At 35.5% G+C, this 16,876-nt stretch overlaps 1 protein-coding gene across 2 annotated transcripts in view; it reads left to right on the top strand.

Moving 5' to 3' along the window:
* Positions 1 to 3,288: 3,288 nt before the first annotated feature.
* The window catches only part of ERCC8 (excision repair cross-complementation group 8), a 42,056-nt gene continuing 28,468 nt past the window's right edge, over positions 3,289 to 16,876 (top strand). The window contains exons 1-5 of one of the 2 annotated variants that reach the window (XM_010853466.1): positions 3,289 to 3,386; positions 8,059 to 8,160; positions 13,055 to 13,178; positions 14,319 to 14,392; positions 16,237 to 16,318. In XM_010853466.1, the coding sequence (XP_010851768.1) occupies positions 16,282 to 16,318 (37 nt within the window). In that variant the 5' untranslated portion in view covers positions 3,289 to 3,386; positions 8,059 to 8,160; positions 13,055 to 13,178; positions 14,319 to 14,392; positions 16,237 to 16,281. The remainder of the gene's footprint in view (positions 3,387 to 8,058; positions 8,161 to 13,054; positions 13,179 to 14,318; positions 14,393 to 16,236; positions 16,319 to 16,876) is intronic. The other variant, XM_010853467.1, reaches the window with a different exon arrangement.

The following is a 16,876-nucleotide window of genomic DNA, read 5'->3' on the forward strand; positions in this document are numbered from 1 at the left end:
TCTCCACCGTCTGGAATACACAGAAATTCACAGAGTTGGGTAGAGTAGAGAGGGGTTAGGGAGGAGACACAGGTGACCTGGTGGAGAAAAAGGAGGGTCCAAAGGGAGAGAGAGCAGTAAAGCCAGTAATCTCACTCCCTAGTGAAAAATGGGTCCTGAAGATTGGGTCCTTAAAGGTACAAAATTGGTAACAAATACATAAAAGCAAAAATTAAAAATCTAGAGTAGAGTTTGGAATTTCAAAAATACGACGTTAAAGAAAAGAAGAAGGAAAAGAAAGAGAGAAAAAACGAACAAACAAAAACAAACAAGGTCGCGAAAATTATAAAGAAAGTACAGGTACAAAATTGATAACTAATACCAGAAAGCAAAAATTAAAAATCTAGAGTAAAGTTTGGAATTTCAGATATACAATGTTATATAAAAGAAGAAGAGAAAGAAACAGAGAAGAAAAAAAAAAAAAAAGTACACAGAAATTATATAAAAAAAAACTAATAGGTACAAAATTAGATAACATATAACCAAAAAGACGAAAATTAAAAATACTCCTTTCGAAGAGTTGGGTTGCTTTTCTGGGTGCCTGATGTCCTCTGCCGGCATTCAGAAGTTGTTTTGTGGAATTTACTCGACGTTTAAATGCTCTTTTGCTGAATTTGTGGGGGAGAAAGTGTTCTCCCCGTCCTACTCCTCCGCCATCTTGGCTCCTCCCCCGAAATAAGGACATTTTAATGTTAAATTACTTTCCTGTTGTTTAGTTTTATCTGCCCCCCCCCCCACTTCTGTTAAATTACTTTTCGGGGGAGCATAGTTGCTTTCCAGTGTTGTGTTAGTCTTTGCTGTCCAACAAAGTGAATCAGTTATATGCGTACTTGTATCCTCTCTTTTTTAGATTACGTTCCCATTTAGGTCACCACAGAGCACTGCATAGAGTTCCCTGTTCTATGCAGTAGGTTCTCATTAGTTATCTATTTTATACGTAGTAGTGTAGACGTGTCAACCCGTCTCCCAGTTCATGCCACAGCCCCTTCCCCCCTTGGTATCTGTACCTTTGTTCTGTACATCTTGGTCTCTTATTTCTGCTTTATGAATAAGTTCATCAGTACCGTTTCTCTAGATTCCATAGTCAAGTGATAAATTATATGATATTTTTTTCTTTCTGACTTACTTTACTCTGTATGACAGTCTCTAGGTCCATCCATTTCTCTGCAGATGACACAATTTCATTCTTTTCTATGGCTGAGTTATATTGCATTGTATATATGTAGCACATATTCTTTATCCGTTCCTGTGTTGATTGATATTTAGGTTGCTTCCATGTCATGGCTATTGTAAATAGTGTTGCAATGAAGATTTGGTGCATGTATCTTTTTCAACTATGGTTTTCTCTGGGTATGTGCCCAGGAGTGAGACTGCTAGATAATATGGTAGGTCTATTTTTAGTTTTTTAAGGACCCTCCATAGTGGTTGTACCAGTTTACATTCCCATCAACCGTGTAAGAGGGTTCCCTTTTCTCCACACCCTCTGCAGCATTTATTGTTCATAAATTTTTTTTTTTGATGATAGGCATTCTGACTGATGTGAGATAATACTTCATTGTAGTTTTGACTTGCATTTTTCTAATAATTAGCAATGTTGAACATCTTTTCAGGTGTTTATTGGCCATCTGTATGTCTCTTTTGGAAAAATGTCTGTTTAGGCCTTCTGCCCATTTTTTATTGAGTTGTTTGTTTTTTTTGATATTGAGCTCCATGAGCTGTTCATATGTTTTGAAGGTTATCAGTTGCTTCATTTGCAAATATTTTCTCCCATCCTGAGGGTTGTCTTCATTTTGTTCATGGTTTCATTTGCTGTACAAAAGCTTTTAAGTTTAATTAGGTCCCATTTGTTTTGTTTTATTTTCGGTACTCTAGAAGGTGAATCAGAAAAGATCTTGCTGTGGTTTATGGAAAGAAGTATTCTGCCTGTATTTTCCTGTAACAATTTTATAGTGTCCATCTTTACATTTAGGTCTTTAATCCATTCTGAGTTTATTTTTGTGTATGGTGTTAGAGCGTGTTCTAATTTTATTCTTTTACATGTAGATGTCCAGTTTTCCCAGCACCACTTATTGAAGAGACTGTCCTTTCTCCATTTTGTAGTCTTGCCTCCTTTGTCATAGTTAGGTGACCATACATGCATGAGGTTTATCTCTGAGCTTTTTATCCTGTTCCATTGCTCTATATTTCTGTGCCAGAACTATACCATCTTGATTAATATAGCTTTGTGGTATAGTCTGAAGTCAGGAAGCTGATTCCTCCAGCTCCATTTTTCTCGCTCAAGATTGCTTTCGCTTTTCAGGGTCTTTTGTGTTTCCATACAAATTGTAGAGTTTTTTCTTTTAATTCTGTGAAAAATGCCATTGGTAGTTTGATGGGGATTGCATTGAATTGGTAGATTGCTTTGGGTAGTATAGTCATTTTCACAATAATGATTCTTCCAATCCAGAAACATGATATGTTTGTCCATCTGTTTGTGTCATTGATTTCTTTCATCAGCATCTTATAATTCTCTGAGTATAGATCTTCTACCTCTTTAGGTAGGTTTATGCCTAAGTTTTTTATTATTTTCGTTGTGATGGTAAATGGGATTGTTTCCTTAATTTCTTTTTCTGATCTTTCGCTGTTAGTGTATAGGAAAGCAAGAGATTTCTGTTTATTAATTTTGTGTCCTGCAACTTTACCAGATTCATTGATGAGCTCTAGTAGTTTTCTGGTGGCATCTTTAGGATTTTCTAAGTGTCGTATCATGTCATCTGCAAACAGTGACAGTTTTACTTCTTCTTTTCCAATTTGGATTCCTTTTATTTCTTTTTCTTCTCTGATTAGCATCCCTAGGACTTCCAAAACTATGTTAAATAATAGTGGTAAGAATGGACATTCTTATCTTGTTCCTAATCTTAGAGAAAATGCTTTCAGTTTTTTACTATTAAGAATAATGTTTGCTGTACGTTTGTCATATATGGCCTTTATTATGTTGAGGTGGGTTTGCTCTATGCCCACTTCCTAGAGAGTTTTTATCATAAATGTGTGTTGAATTTTGTCAAAAGCCTTTTCTACATCTATTGAGGTGATCATATGGTTTTTATTTTTTAATTTGTTAATGTGGTATATCACATTGATTGATTTGTATATATTGAAGAATCCTTGCATCCCTGGAATAAATCCCGCTTGATCATAGTGTATGATCCTTCTAATGTGTTGTTGGATTCTGTGTGCCCTCCCTTTTAATTTTTATATATATATATTTTTAGGGTTTTGGGACTGGAGTTAAACAAAGACAGAGATGTTGAAAGGATCCATTGCAGTGGAGTTAACACCCTTGACATTGAACCTGTTGAAGGGAGATAGTAAGTTTATTATATAATCATTTTTGTTCCTAAGTGAGATCCAATAAAATCTTGCTTTCAGATTAATTTTGTAAAATTTCATAAAAATTAATAAAAATTCTAAATTGTCACATTTAAATCTGGCATTATTAATTTCAAATAAATACAGAACATTGAACCTATGAAATGTTGCCAAATATTTCCAAAGTACTTTAGTATAAATATATTCATTGTTAAATCAACAAATATTGAGTTTTGGTTTTTTGTTTTGATGCAGAGAGCATGTAAGTGCTGAGGTATGTCTTTAGGAGCTATTTCAAAACAGTTGTTGCTCTCAGATAGTCCTGTGGGAAAACAAATATAAGAAGCAGAAGTATATGAAGCACACCAGACTTGTACTTGACTTCCTCCTGGCTTTATATTTATTAGCTGTGTGGCCTTGAGCAATTTGTATAACCTTTCTAATTCACAGTTGCCTTAGCTACGCAATGTAAGAACAATACCTAATTAACAAGTTTGTTGTGAAGATTAATTACGATAATATGTATAACATGATTAGCATAGGACATGGCATATTGTAGATGATTGCCACCATTTTGTTAATCAAAGCATTATCACCTATACTTTAAATCCGTTTTCCATGCAACAGCTGAAGTGCTTTGAAAAATGCAAATGTGTACATGCCACACACACATCCCCACCCACTTAAAGCTCATCTACCCCACATTACTTTTACCAAATGTTTAAAACCCTTGTCCTTCAATTAGGACAAGTATAAAGGTAACTAAAGAAGTGTGTCTTGTTATGTTTTGTTTAGCATTTGCCGCAAATCATTGTATTATAATGAGGCATTATTATTTACATTAAAATAAGCCAGGGTAGGTTTAATAGAATTCAATTTTTTAAATTCTAGCTTCTGTCATGGTCTCATCTAGTATATGAGAAACATGTACAGTGAACAAATTCTAACTTTTAACACATGGTTAAGTGTAAAAGATGACATTTGATCATTTATTTTTTTCCTAACCTTTTCTAGGCTGAACATACTACCTCTCAATCAAGTACAGCTGTGGGACATTTGCTTGTAAAATAATCCTGACATAAGCAGCAAGGGATAGCTGATTTCTTTTGGTCTTGGGTGCTGGTGGGATAGTGATCAGTTGTTTGACCTGTAAAGTTCATGAATCCAGTAGGCTACCAGTTGGGAGAGTTAGTGAGAAATATGGAAAGTTATGGATTATATGTGCATTAAATATGTGTGAGAAATACAGGCCAAGGAGTCTTTGCAGAGCATATACAGAAAAGTCAAGATTCTTACTATAGTAGTTTCCCCTTTTATTGTATAGTGAAAATCTACAACTGTTTCATTGTTTGCTAAGACTTGTATTTTGCATTAAGCCCTTTTGGCAGCGAAGAGAAATAAAAAGCAAAATGGGTGTTTAATGGAAAATTAAATATAGGTCTTCTTTTTCTCACAAAAATCAACTCACATATAACTTGCTGAAAACACTTATTCATATTTATCAACTACCTTACAGTTAAGTAACATTGCCATTAGATACTTCAACTACAAAGTCCGTTTAATTACAGTAATGTTCAGGGTTTTTTTCATCCAATTAATGTAATCAAAAGAAAGCTTTTGGAAGTCACTCTGCTGCTGCGGCTGCTGCTGCTGCTAAGTCGCTTTAGTCGTGTCCGACTCTGTGCGACCCCATAGACGGCAGCCCACCAGGCTCCCCTGTCCCTGGGATTCTCCAGGCAAGAACACTGGAGTGGGTTGCCATTTCCTTCTCCAATGCGTGAAAGTGAAAAGTAGCAAAGGTGAAACATCTGACCTTACTATAAATACGATTTAAATTAACTTTAAAAGTTGAACTTTGAAAACAGTTGTTTTTCCATTGATAATACATATAGTGCTGTGGTTAAAAAAAAAACAAAACTTTTACAAAGCTCAAATGTTCAGCAAAATGTTTCTGGAATTAGAAATGTTACACATATAACTCACAACTATTTCCAAGCAAGCTGAAACATTGTTTCAACTAAAGTAAAAAAGCTGTAGTTGTTAAACTTTACAAAGATTTCTGGATATACACAATTAGAATAACCAACCCACAAAATTTTGTAATGAAGCTAATGTTAAAAATTTTTTTAAACTCTTCAGGATAGGTTTACTGCCCTATCATCAATCAGATGTAGAACTGTGATATAGAACTGTGTGAACAAAGAACTTTGAAGAAGTACTTTTAAATTAACCTAATTGTTCTACATATCAATATTGAATGTTTCTTAAAACAGGTCTATAAATCAGTGCTTCTTGGACATGCTGCTATTTCATGAATCCTTCGTAACTGGTTCATAACATGATAAGGCACTTGTACCAGAATGTAAATTATTAAGTCTTTAAGCACAGTTTTGATGAGCTAGAATTTTTTTGTAGCGAGACTTTCTCAGTGAAGAAAGAACTGTGATCATTTCTGGTGTAAGCTCCTTACATGGCACTACAATAACAGAGAAACCAAAGGTGGCAAAATTAAAGGAAAAATGGTTACTTATAACAAATTTAAGTGATCAGATATCCCTGCAAACCTCAAAATATGGATGAATGAGAGCAACACACTTAACTACAAGATAACTACAACAACACAGATAACTACAAGATCTGTGTGGTATCAGCATCTATACCAGGCGGGGTAATAAAACCAGTGGGGCATCTAATAGACCTGATAAGTTCAAAGTAACTGACAGCTACTAAAGCTCAGCAAGTCAATTTGAGTACAACAGTTGAAACTGGGAAAGGATTGTGTACTCTTGATGTCCAAGGGGTTCACAGTAAGACCCAAAAGGGCTGGAGTAATCTAGCCCCTGTAATCTCTCCAGCTAACCAACTAAAGATGCCCTGATAGATGAACCCCATGTTGAGGAGAAACTGTTTGGAATAGAATCCAAAGTGAGAAGTACAGAAATGATAGAAACAGAAAAAAGATGAGTCAGATAAAAATTGGAGAGATGACTAGAACTTGGAAATCTGAAAATTAGCTGCCATATTCTGAACATCTTATTTTAAAAAGAAGAGGAGGAGGATGTTCTAGAGATATAAATTTTAAATATTGCCAAACTAAACCTCCCTTTTAAAAGTTTAAGAAAATTAATTTTATATAAAAATGAGCAAAAGGATAGGATTAAGGTCAAAGTTCATACAAAATTATTTTAATAACAAAATAAATAATGTTCCTATAAACAATATATTTGTGCCAGAAAGATATGTGCACAAAGTAGATGAGAACTGTAACCTGATATTTTAAAAATAGCTAAAAGTAATTTTTAAAAGATACAGTGTATGAAAGAATAGCATATGTTATAATTAGAAAAACTGAGAAATGAGATGATCAAACTCTAGAAAAAATTAGGAAAAAAAGTTAAATACAAGAAGTGATACCTTAGAAATAGAAGCAAATAAATACAAGAGGAAACATAAAAATCAAAAAGAGATGGAGATAGGAAAAGGAGTCAAGAGAATCAGGTATATGTAGAAGATAGGCAAAGAATATCCAACATACATATAAGAGGAGTGTACAGAGAAGAAACCAAAGGAAGAGAATGGAATAAAGACTAAAGGAAACATTGTTAGAATGAACAAAATCTGAAACTACTACATATAAGGGAAGAAAATCATATTGTAACCACAGACTTTGATTTTGAGCTTTAAGCTCAAAGAAATGAAGTTTCTTATTTAAGATGTTCAAGGAAATAAAATGTGAGTCAAAGATTTTATATCCAACCAGACTGATTTTCAAGTACAAAAGGACTAATTGTTAGTAATATACAAGAATTCAAGGAATATTGTTCTCATTAGTCCTTTCTTAAGAATCTACCAGAGAATAAAATTAGAGAACAAGAATGAATAGAGAGATGCACCAGAATTGATGGTTAGCAATAATATTAGCAAATAGCAATACTTTCTATAGATTCATAAATATTTACATACAGATAGATTAAATTCATAGATCTATGTGTCTTCTCCACTAGATTATAAACTGGGGAGTCAGGAATCATGCCTGTCTTGTTCACAGTTGTATTAGCATAATGCCTAGCATATTGTAGAAGCTCAAAGTTGAATGAGTTGAAGTAAATGTGTTTATAATGGAGGGAACAAATCTAACACTTACTGATGCCCTATTTTTTTTTCTTGCCAGGCAGTGTAAAAGACTTGTGTACGATTTATCTTTATTTCAGCTTTATGATTTAGGTGAAAATGTTCCCCTTTTCATAAATAAACAAGCTTAAACGAAGTAACTTGCCCAGGGTCAGATAGTAATATCTGTAATATTCCATCAGTAATAACTGGTCTGTCTGATTCCATTTTCATTTAACACAATTATAATTGGGACATTTAAAATGACTTTGTAATGTCTTACTTTCTGAAATGAGAAATATCTTTTGCCATCTTGTTTCTTCTATTCATTTTGGTATCTTGAAGGTAAATTTTAACTGATCACAGATTAAATCTATCTATCTTCATTTTTCCACAAATATTAGATTAAAGATTTTAGCTTATTGTAGTCTGCTAATGAAGATTTACTCTGTATTTTGGGCATAATAAATTTGAGAGTTTGTGGATCAGTAATTTTCAGAAATATGTAATCATAAATGAACTATATAAATGATAAATTAATTTGAACTTTTTTATTATTAGCATGTTATCAGGTGGTTCAGATGGTGTGATTGTGCTTTATGATCTTGAGAACTCCAGCAGACAACCTTATTACACGTGTAAAGCAGTGTGTTCCGTTGGCAGGTGTGTATTAAAAATGTAATTCATGAATTTATAAACATTTGAGTATTTTTTGCATCAAATGCAAAACATGAAATATGAATGTTTCAAGCAAATTGTTCAAATGATATATTTACGTAGTTATCCCTTGACATCTTGCAAGTAATAACTGAAATTCGAATATTGCTCTTTTTTAAAAAATTTTTAATTGAAGGATAATTGCTTTACAGAATTTTGTGATTTTTCTGCCGTACATCAACAACAATCAATACAATCAATACAACAACAACAACAAGATCATAGGTTCACCTCCCTCCCAAACCTCCCTCCCATCTCTCTCCCCACCCTACCCTTCAGCCTGTCACAGAGACCCTGTTTGAGTTCCCTGAGTCATACAGCAAATTCCCATTGGCTATCTGTTATACTGTATTGTAAATTTCTGTGTTACTCTCTCCATACATCTCCCCTTCTCCCTCCTCTCCTCCCACCTTCAGTTCTCTGTGTCTGTTTCTCCATTGCTGCCCTGAAAATAAATTCATCAGTACATCTCTTCAGAGTCCATATATATGTGTCAGTATACGATATTTATATTTCTCTTTCTGACTTACTTCACTCTGTATAATGGGCTCTAGTTTTGTCCACTTCATTAGAACAGATTCAAATGTGTTCCTTTTTATGGGTGAGTAGTATTCCATTGTATTTATGTGCCACAGCTTCTTTATCCATTCATCCTCACTGGATATCTAGGTTGCCTCCATGTTCTGGCTGTTGTAAACAGTGCTGCAGTGAACATTGGGGTACATGTGTCTTTTTCAGTTTTGATTTCCTCAGGGTATATGCCTAGGAGTGGGATTGCTGGGTCATATGGCGGTTTTATTCCTAGCTTATTAAGGAGCCTCCATACCATCTTCCATAGTGGCTGTATCAGTTTACATTCCCACCAGCAATGTAAGAGTGTTCCCTTTTCTCCACACCCTCTCCAGCACTTATTGTCTGTAGACATGATGATGGCCGACTGGTGTGAGGTGGTATCTCATTGTAGTTTTGATTTGCATTTCTCTGATAATGAATGATGTTGAGCATCTTTTCATGTGCTTGTTAGCCATCTGTATGTCTTCTTTGGAGAAATGTCTCTTCAGGTCTCTTTGATATTGCTGTTTTTAACATATGACTTCTCCAAAACAACTTGGGCATCAGTTTTCAAAAGGACTTTAAGACTTTTGATTATGGTCTTTTGTTCTCCACCTACATGGCACACCTCAGTAGCTAATTTTAGTCTTTAGAGTACTTAGCATAAGATTCATTTAAGTCTTTCTAGCTAAATATAAACACAAATCAGTTTTTTCAACTATTAGTAGAACAAAAAGATTAATAGCTAGAAGCCATAATGTACTAGCTTCTAGCCAGTACAAAACACACACAAAACACACACACCCCTCTTCTCTTACCTACTTACTTAAAGCTGCCTGACTTAACGTACTTTTCTACCTTGAATTTCTTTGGCTGTTTAATAAAGTGTTTTACGATTTTAATTTGTTCATAGTAGTCACTTAATTCTTTCTTGTCTCCTGTATGTGATCTGATTTTAAGCAGACCTTGAAATAACAGAGAGAATAAGAGTTGAAAAAACGTTTTCAAGAGGAAAAAACCTCATGAACATTAATATCTGCAACTGCTATGTATTAAAGCTGTTTCCAAAGCACTAGAATAGATACATAAGTTCGTGGAATATTTGTGAGGAGAATTATGATTATTTCTTGGCTTTGACACTTCACTTTGGAAATACAGATTTAAGGAAACTATTTCTCTGAGCCTGTGACAAAACTATTCTACCTTAGAGATAATTATACTTGGCCTATTATTCTTGTAAGTTTTTTTATGAGACTTAAATGAAATATTATCTTCAAAAAGCATATTAAAATTGTAAAGCCGCTATAAATGGGAAGCAGTTTAATTATAGATAGACTTAGTACAAAACAAGATACCACCTCAAGTACTCTGGAACTTGGTTCTAAGAGTCTCATACCATTTTATACTCTCTCTACTCCCACCAAACAAACAACAACAACAAAAGATCTAAATTCTAAAGTGTAAGGCAGCCATTAATTAGTTTAATTCATCTTTGTCTTATTTTATCTTAGCTATTACTTTGACATTGTTTAATTTGTTATATGGTAAAATAGTATCTTCATATATACCACATGCTATATAATATTATTCCATTAGTGGCTGTGATTTGCTTTTCTGTTATGTGAGGTCAAGTAAATGCTTAGGACATCAATCTTACTTATGACTTTCTTCTTAGATTCAAAGTCTTATCTTCAAAACCATCACTTTGAATGTAAATGGGCATATAGTAAGCATCCTTACAAAATGAGTTAAAGTAGCATTTTACATCCGAAGACTTTATATGACTTTAAAAAATAATTTCAATAAAAATTGATACTAAATTAATGTGGCTTACACTGTTTCCTAATAGTTACTTTCGCTTTATTTAATATGTTTATTCTTGAGTACCAAAAAGATTCATTAACTCAAATTTTTGTTAAATGTTAAGGAGAATGATATATCACACATAGTAGGAGATTGATATAATATTTTGTACTCTTTTAAAATATAAAATATAAATGAACTTTTATTTGTGATCACTACATTAAGGATTTATTTGAAATTAAATAATCTCTGTGTAGATTCTTAGGAACAAATAGAGACCAGTTCTCTTTATCTTCAGCAGAAATTTACTGGAAAGATATTTCATATCTCACATAATGGCAGGAAGGTAGAAGAAACAAATGTAGAAAGCAGAAAATAAGAGAAACCAGAATAAGAGAACACAGTCAAGGTCATACCACACGAACAACTGAGTTTGGGATCTGCTGCATATCACCGACACAGACTCTTGACTCCACAACTATGAATAATTGCTAATATATCCCTGGTTTGCATTACTAGCTGGAGTTTTGGAGTCCCAGGCAGGATTGATTAAGCCCAGGACATGCTCGTGCCCTCACTGCCCAGAGCAAGAGAAAGAGAATATATGGAGTCTCTTTGTTTTCTGTTATTTGTTGTTGTTTTAGTCGCTCAGTCATGTCTTGACTCTTTTGCGACCCCATGGACTAGCCCACCAGACTTCTCTGTTCATGGGATTCTCCAGACAAGAATACTAGAGTGAGTTGCCATTTCCTTCTTCAGGGAATCTTCCCTAGCCAGGGATCGAACCCACATCTCCTGCATTGCAGGTAGATTCTTTACTGCTGAACCATACTTGGAGTCTCTTGCTCTCTGTAACAAGAGGCAAGGCCCTGCCTTTCAATAAAGGGAATTTTCCCCCAAAAGGTAGAGTTTGAATGTTCAGTCAAGAAAAGAGCACATATCCACTACAATCTACCCATTTGTCTGTCCAATATCAGTATATACCTTTCTTCCCGTACTACCCTTCCTTTAAAAAAGTAAGTTTCATCCTAACCTAATGCAAATATCTATTACTTGATATAGATTTTTACAAAAAATAATTACAAAAATGTAATTATTCCCTTCCCCAAAAAGCTGATTCCAAGTGTATTTAGTTACCACATCCAGTTCAAGATAATCTCTATTTTTCCTCTAGTTTCATGTGTTCTTATATTAGGATTATGCAATTTGTAGGCTCAGTTTGTACATAATCTGTATAAAATAATCGAGGTAAGAGAGAGGAAAGAAAGGGGAAATTAGTTAAAATATTTACATGACATAGAAAGTAAGAAAATATGGATAGGTACTGCAGTTGTCTTTTGCAGTTGTCTCAAGGCCAGAAATGGCACATAAAGCTTTTCTTCTTCATATTCTTATTTCTTCAAGTAGCAACACATGTATTTGAGGCCCTTTATCCTGTATTGTAATCTAAACTTTCAGCTTAAAGAATCAGAACTCATGATGGGCCTGTCTGTTTTGGGTTGCAATAGTCTTCTGTTTACTTTTATATTATTATGGATATTTAATATATATGAAAATAGAGAGTAGTCTAATGAACTACGTACCCATCACCCATCTTCAGCAGCTATCAGTCATAACCAATCTTATTTCATCTTTACCCCACCCACCCACCTACTCTGAAGATTATTTTGAAGCAAATCTCAGAAAGATATAATTTCATTCATAATTTTATCTCTAAAAAATAAAAAATGTTTTATAAGCATAACACCACTACCACTGTCTCACATATACAATAATTAATGATATTAAGTATCCAGTTGGTATTCAAATGTCCCTCCACTATCATAAGTATTTCTAAACATCCAGTGTCTTTGAATTAAGTTTCAATAGAGGACACATACTGTGTTGATGACTAGTTCAGAGCATATACGGCGTCCTTCAGGATAGCATACATCATCACAGGTGGTGTACTGCAACTGATGTCATAACTGAGTCTTCGAACAGATCATGCGTCTGTCGGCTGTGGGCTACCTAAGAGTAGTGAACCCCATGGGCATCTACCTGTCACATTCTTTTGCTGTAGAAGTAAGGTTCTTAATCAGAAGCCATACTGTGTGGGACACTATAGAGGTATGGGAGGCAACAATTCTAAATGATAGTGCTTATAAAATGATCAGAAAAGCAAATCCCAAACCAAAGTAGGTATCTCTTCCAGTAAGGAGAAATCAGTTTCTTCCATGAATCAGTCCAGCGTAGTTGGCTGATCCGTCCAAGCTCTCATACAGAAATAGGAAGTCTCATTTTATGAGCCTTAGTAGGAAGCGGGCCTCCACATCACACTGTGGGCACCTAAAACTAGAGATGCCTACATATTCTTTCTCTAGACAGGACGTGGCGAGTCATCTAGGTTTGTATCATTCTTCCTAAAACTACAGCTTGTTAATATGGTATCCATTTGAAACTCAAGTAAATCAGTTACCTCTAAATTTTGATTGCTGTTTTGTAGAAGCCACCCTGATGTTCACAAATACAGTGTGGAGACCGTACAGTGGTATCCTCATGACACTGGCATGTTCACATCAAGTTCATTTGATAAGACTCTGAAAGTATGGGATACAAATACATTACAAGTAAGTATGTTAAAGCTTTTCTGAGTTGTTCTGTACAATGAAGGAGAATTTAGTCCTAAACAGTGTGATTATTTGCTAAGATATCATATATATTAGATATGAAAGCAATATAGTGATTGAGGAGAGCAATACTGCTTGAGTTCCTATCTTGCCTCTGCTGCTGACTGCTGCTGGTTAGTTGCTGAGTCATGTCCAACTCTTTGCAACCCCATGGACTGTAGCCCACCAGGCTCCCAACCAGGGATTGAAGCTGAATCTCCTGCTTGGCAGCCAAATTGTTTATTACTGAGCCACCTGGGAAGCCCTTGCTGCTAACTAGCTATGTAATATTGATTGGTCAAGTATCTGAACTTCTCTGTGTTCATCTGTAAAGGGAGTAATGATCGTACCCTATAGAATGGCTATGAGGATTAAATAGGTTGATATGTGTAAAGTACCTGGAAATGGCACCTAGCATATAGTAAGAACTCAAACACCATTAGCTGTTATATACTTTATTACTCAAAAACTTCTATGGCATAATGGTGTAGGGAGGAATATTGGATTTATCTCCTATTGACCTAAAAAAATAAGGGAAAAGAAAGTTATTAATATTATAGCTGAGTAAGGTAGACAGTGCATGCTTGCATGCTAAGTTGCTTCAGTCATGTTGACTCTGTGCGATCCTATGGACTATAGCCCTCCAGGCTCCTCTGTCCATGGGATTCTCCAGGCAGGAATCCTGGAGCAGGTTGCCATGTCCTCCTCCAGAGGATCTTATCTCATGTCTTCTGCATTGGCAAGCAGGTTCTTTACCAATAGCGCCACCTGGGAAGATAGAGTAGATAATAGCTTTTATGCTTTTTGATCAAATTTTATTTTTCTTTCACAGCTAATTTTTTTCCTGAGTTCTAGTTCCACATGTCTCTACTTGTATACAGAACCTCTCTTACTTAAATGTAGTGTCATCATCTCAAACTAAACATATTCTAAATTGAAGTGAACGTGATGGCTCCTCATATCCATTTAGTCCTCAAATCTTAGCTGGTCTTCCTTCAGACTCTCACATTTCTCTTTTCTATTTCCCTCACCATCACTGTCCATCTGGACTACTACTATAAACTCCTAAATGATTTCTTTTTATTATTTTTCTTCTCACAGTTCCACAGTAAGTTCTACCCCAGAATTAATTAGAATAAAGCAGTTTCATCCTGTCTGAACCCAAACCACCTTTGGTGAGTGATTCCATTGTCTAAATTCAGCCTGGCATTCTAAGTTCTCTGTAGCCTCACTTCCTACTTTCCCAATCTTAGCTTCTACCTCTTTTCAACATAGATAATGTACTGCCACTAAATTGATCTCCTTTTGCCTTCTGAACACATCTTATATGTTGTATTCCCTACCTCAAGTTTCCTTCCCTATGAAACTTCTCCCTTCCCTTGTTCATGTTAAAACTGGAAGTTTATACTCTTTGGCTGACATCTTTCTATTTCTCCCACCATTCACCAGCTCCAATAATCACCATTTTGTTCACTGTTTCTAGCAGTTTGGCATTTTAAAATTGTGCTTGTGAGTGATATACAGTATTTATTCCTCTCTGTTTGACTTACTTCACTTAGTATTTAATGCCCTTAATGTCTGTCTATATTGTCACAAATGGCAGATGTTCATTCTTTCCCATGGCTGAATAATATTCCATCATATATGTGTGGGTGGGTGTGTGTATGTACATATCAGGTCTTCTTTATCCCTTCCTGTGTTGATGGGCACTTAGGTTGTTTCCATGATTTGGCTATTATAAACAGTGCTGTTAAAAACATGAGGATGCAGCTATCTCTTTTGAGACAGTGATTTCATTTCCTTTGGATATATACCCACAAGTGGGATTACTGGATCATATGGTTCTAATTTTGAGGAACCTTCATATTGTTTTCTATAATGGCTACACTAATTTACATTCCCTCTAATAATCAGAGGTTTCCTTTTCTACATATCCTTGTCAACACTTGTTATCTCTTTTTGATAATAGGTATTATAACAGATGTGAGGTGATATCTCATTGTGGTTTTGATTTGCATTTTCCTGATGATTCATGAAGAGACGTGGTTTCTTTCTCTCTGGGGGTTAGGAAGATCCCCCCGGAGAAGGAGGTGGCAACCCACTCCAGTGTTCTTGCCTAGAAAATCCCATGGACAGAGGAGCCTAGCGGACTATAGTCCACGGGATCACCAAGAGTCAGACACAACTGCAGTGACTGAGCATGCATGCAGTCTGCCCTATTATAAGGTTTTCTTCACCTTCATGAGGCAGAGGTCAGCTAACTGCAGCCAATAGGCCAAGTCTAGGCTCTCGGCCAAGGCTTCTCATGGACTCTTTTTTGTAAACAAAGTGTTATTGTAACACAGACATGCTCATTTGTTGTCTATGGCCACTTTTGACACTGCAGTGACAGAAATGAGTAGTTGGTCTTCAAAGCCTAAAATATTTACAATCTGACTCTTTACTAAAAAAGTTTGTTGACCTCTGGTGCAGTTAAACCTGAATAAGGTGCACAGAAGGCAGACATTTGGAGTCATCCAGGGTTGAGGCCTTGACAGGTGAGATGATGATGGCCAAAGGAGTTGAAGATCCTGGAGCTGAAGCATTCAACCTTGGAATCCAAGCTGAAGGAGGAAAAGTGAAGACAGGAGGAACTGATAGGGCCTCTGGGCTTTGCTTAGGTGTCTTAGAGGTGGTTGGGGGAGCTGAAATAAAATTCTGGTCATATGTAACTGAAATATGTGATTTCAAAGGAGGAGCAGTTTTTGGTGGTGAGAGCGTCCTGGGTGTGGTAGGTGCGATTATATGGAACTGAGGGGCAGAATACTGACTAGATTGTTTCTGTAGGTGCTGAAGTTCTCCAGAATGGAGCAGAAAGGAAGATGGTGAACCAGGAGGTTATCTTGTCTTAATCTCTGGAATTTATTAGAGAAAAAGAAATTGCTAACAATTTAAAAATTACTAACAGTGTGACAATAGGTAAATAGAAAATTTGCTGCCTTTGTGATAACACTTATTTTAAATGTCTTTTGATTATCAGATTGCTGATGTATTTAATTTTGAAGAAACAGTTTATAGTCATCATATGTCTCCGGTTGCCACCAAGCACTGTTTGGTAGCAGGTTTGTATTTGTGTTCTTTTGTTTTTTTAACATACTGAAAACTTTTTCCCTTTTAATATCTAGTTAGTTTTGATATAAACATTTTAACCCAGATGAAGATCACAATTCTTTAAAAAAAAAAACTTAAATATATATTTACTATTTATATTCATTCCGTTTAACTGATAGTGTACAAGTCAGGCACCATGCTAGATTTCAGAGTGGCTAGGATTTGAAAACTAAGAAAGCACATTTCTGGGACTTCCTGGTGGCTCAGTGGTATAGAATCTGCCTGCCAGCACAGGAGGCATGGGTTCAATCCCTAGTCCAGGAGGATCCCACATGCCACAGAGCAACTAAGCACACGTGCCATAACTGTTGAGCCTGTGCTCTAGAGCCCGGGAACTGCAGCTGCTGAGCTCCCACACTGAAGCCTGTGCACTAGACCCAGTGCTCTGCAACAAGAGAAGCCACTGCAAGAAAAGCTTGCACACTGCATCTAGAGAGTAGAGGAAAAGGCCACACAGCATCAAAGACCCAGCACAGCCGAAAAGTAAATACATTAAGTACAAATAAAAT

The sequence above is a fragment of the Bison bison genome, unplaced genomic scaffold, assembly GCF_000754665.1.
Source record: "Bison bison bison isolate TAMUID 2011002044 unplaced genomic scaffold, Bison_UMD1.0 scf7180017864328, whole genome shotgun sequence".
NCBI classification, from domain to species: domain Eukaryota; kingdom Metazoa; phylum Chordata; class Mammalia; order Artiodactyla; family Bovidae; genus Bison; species Bison bison.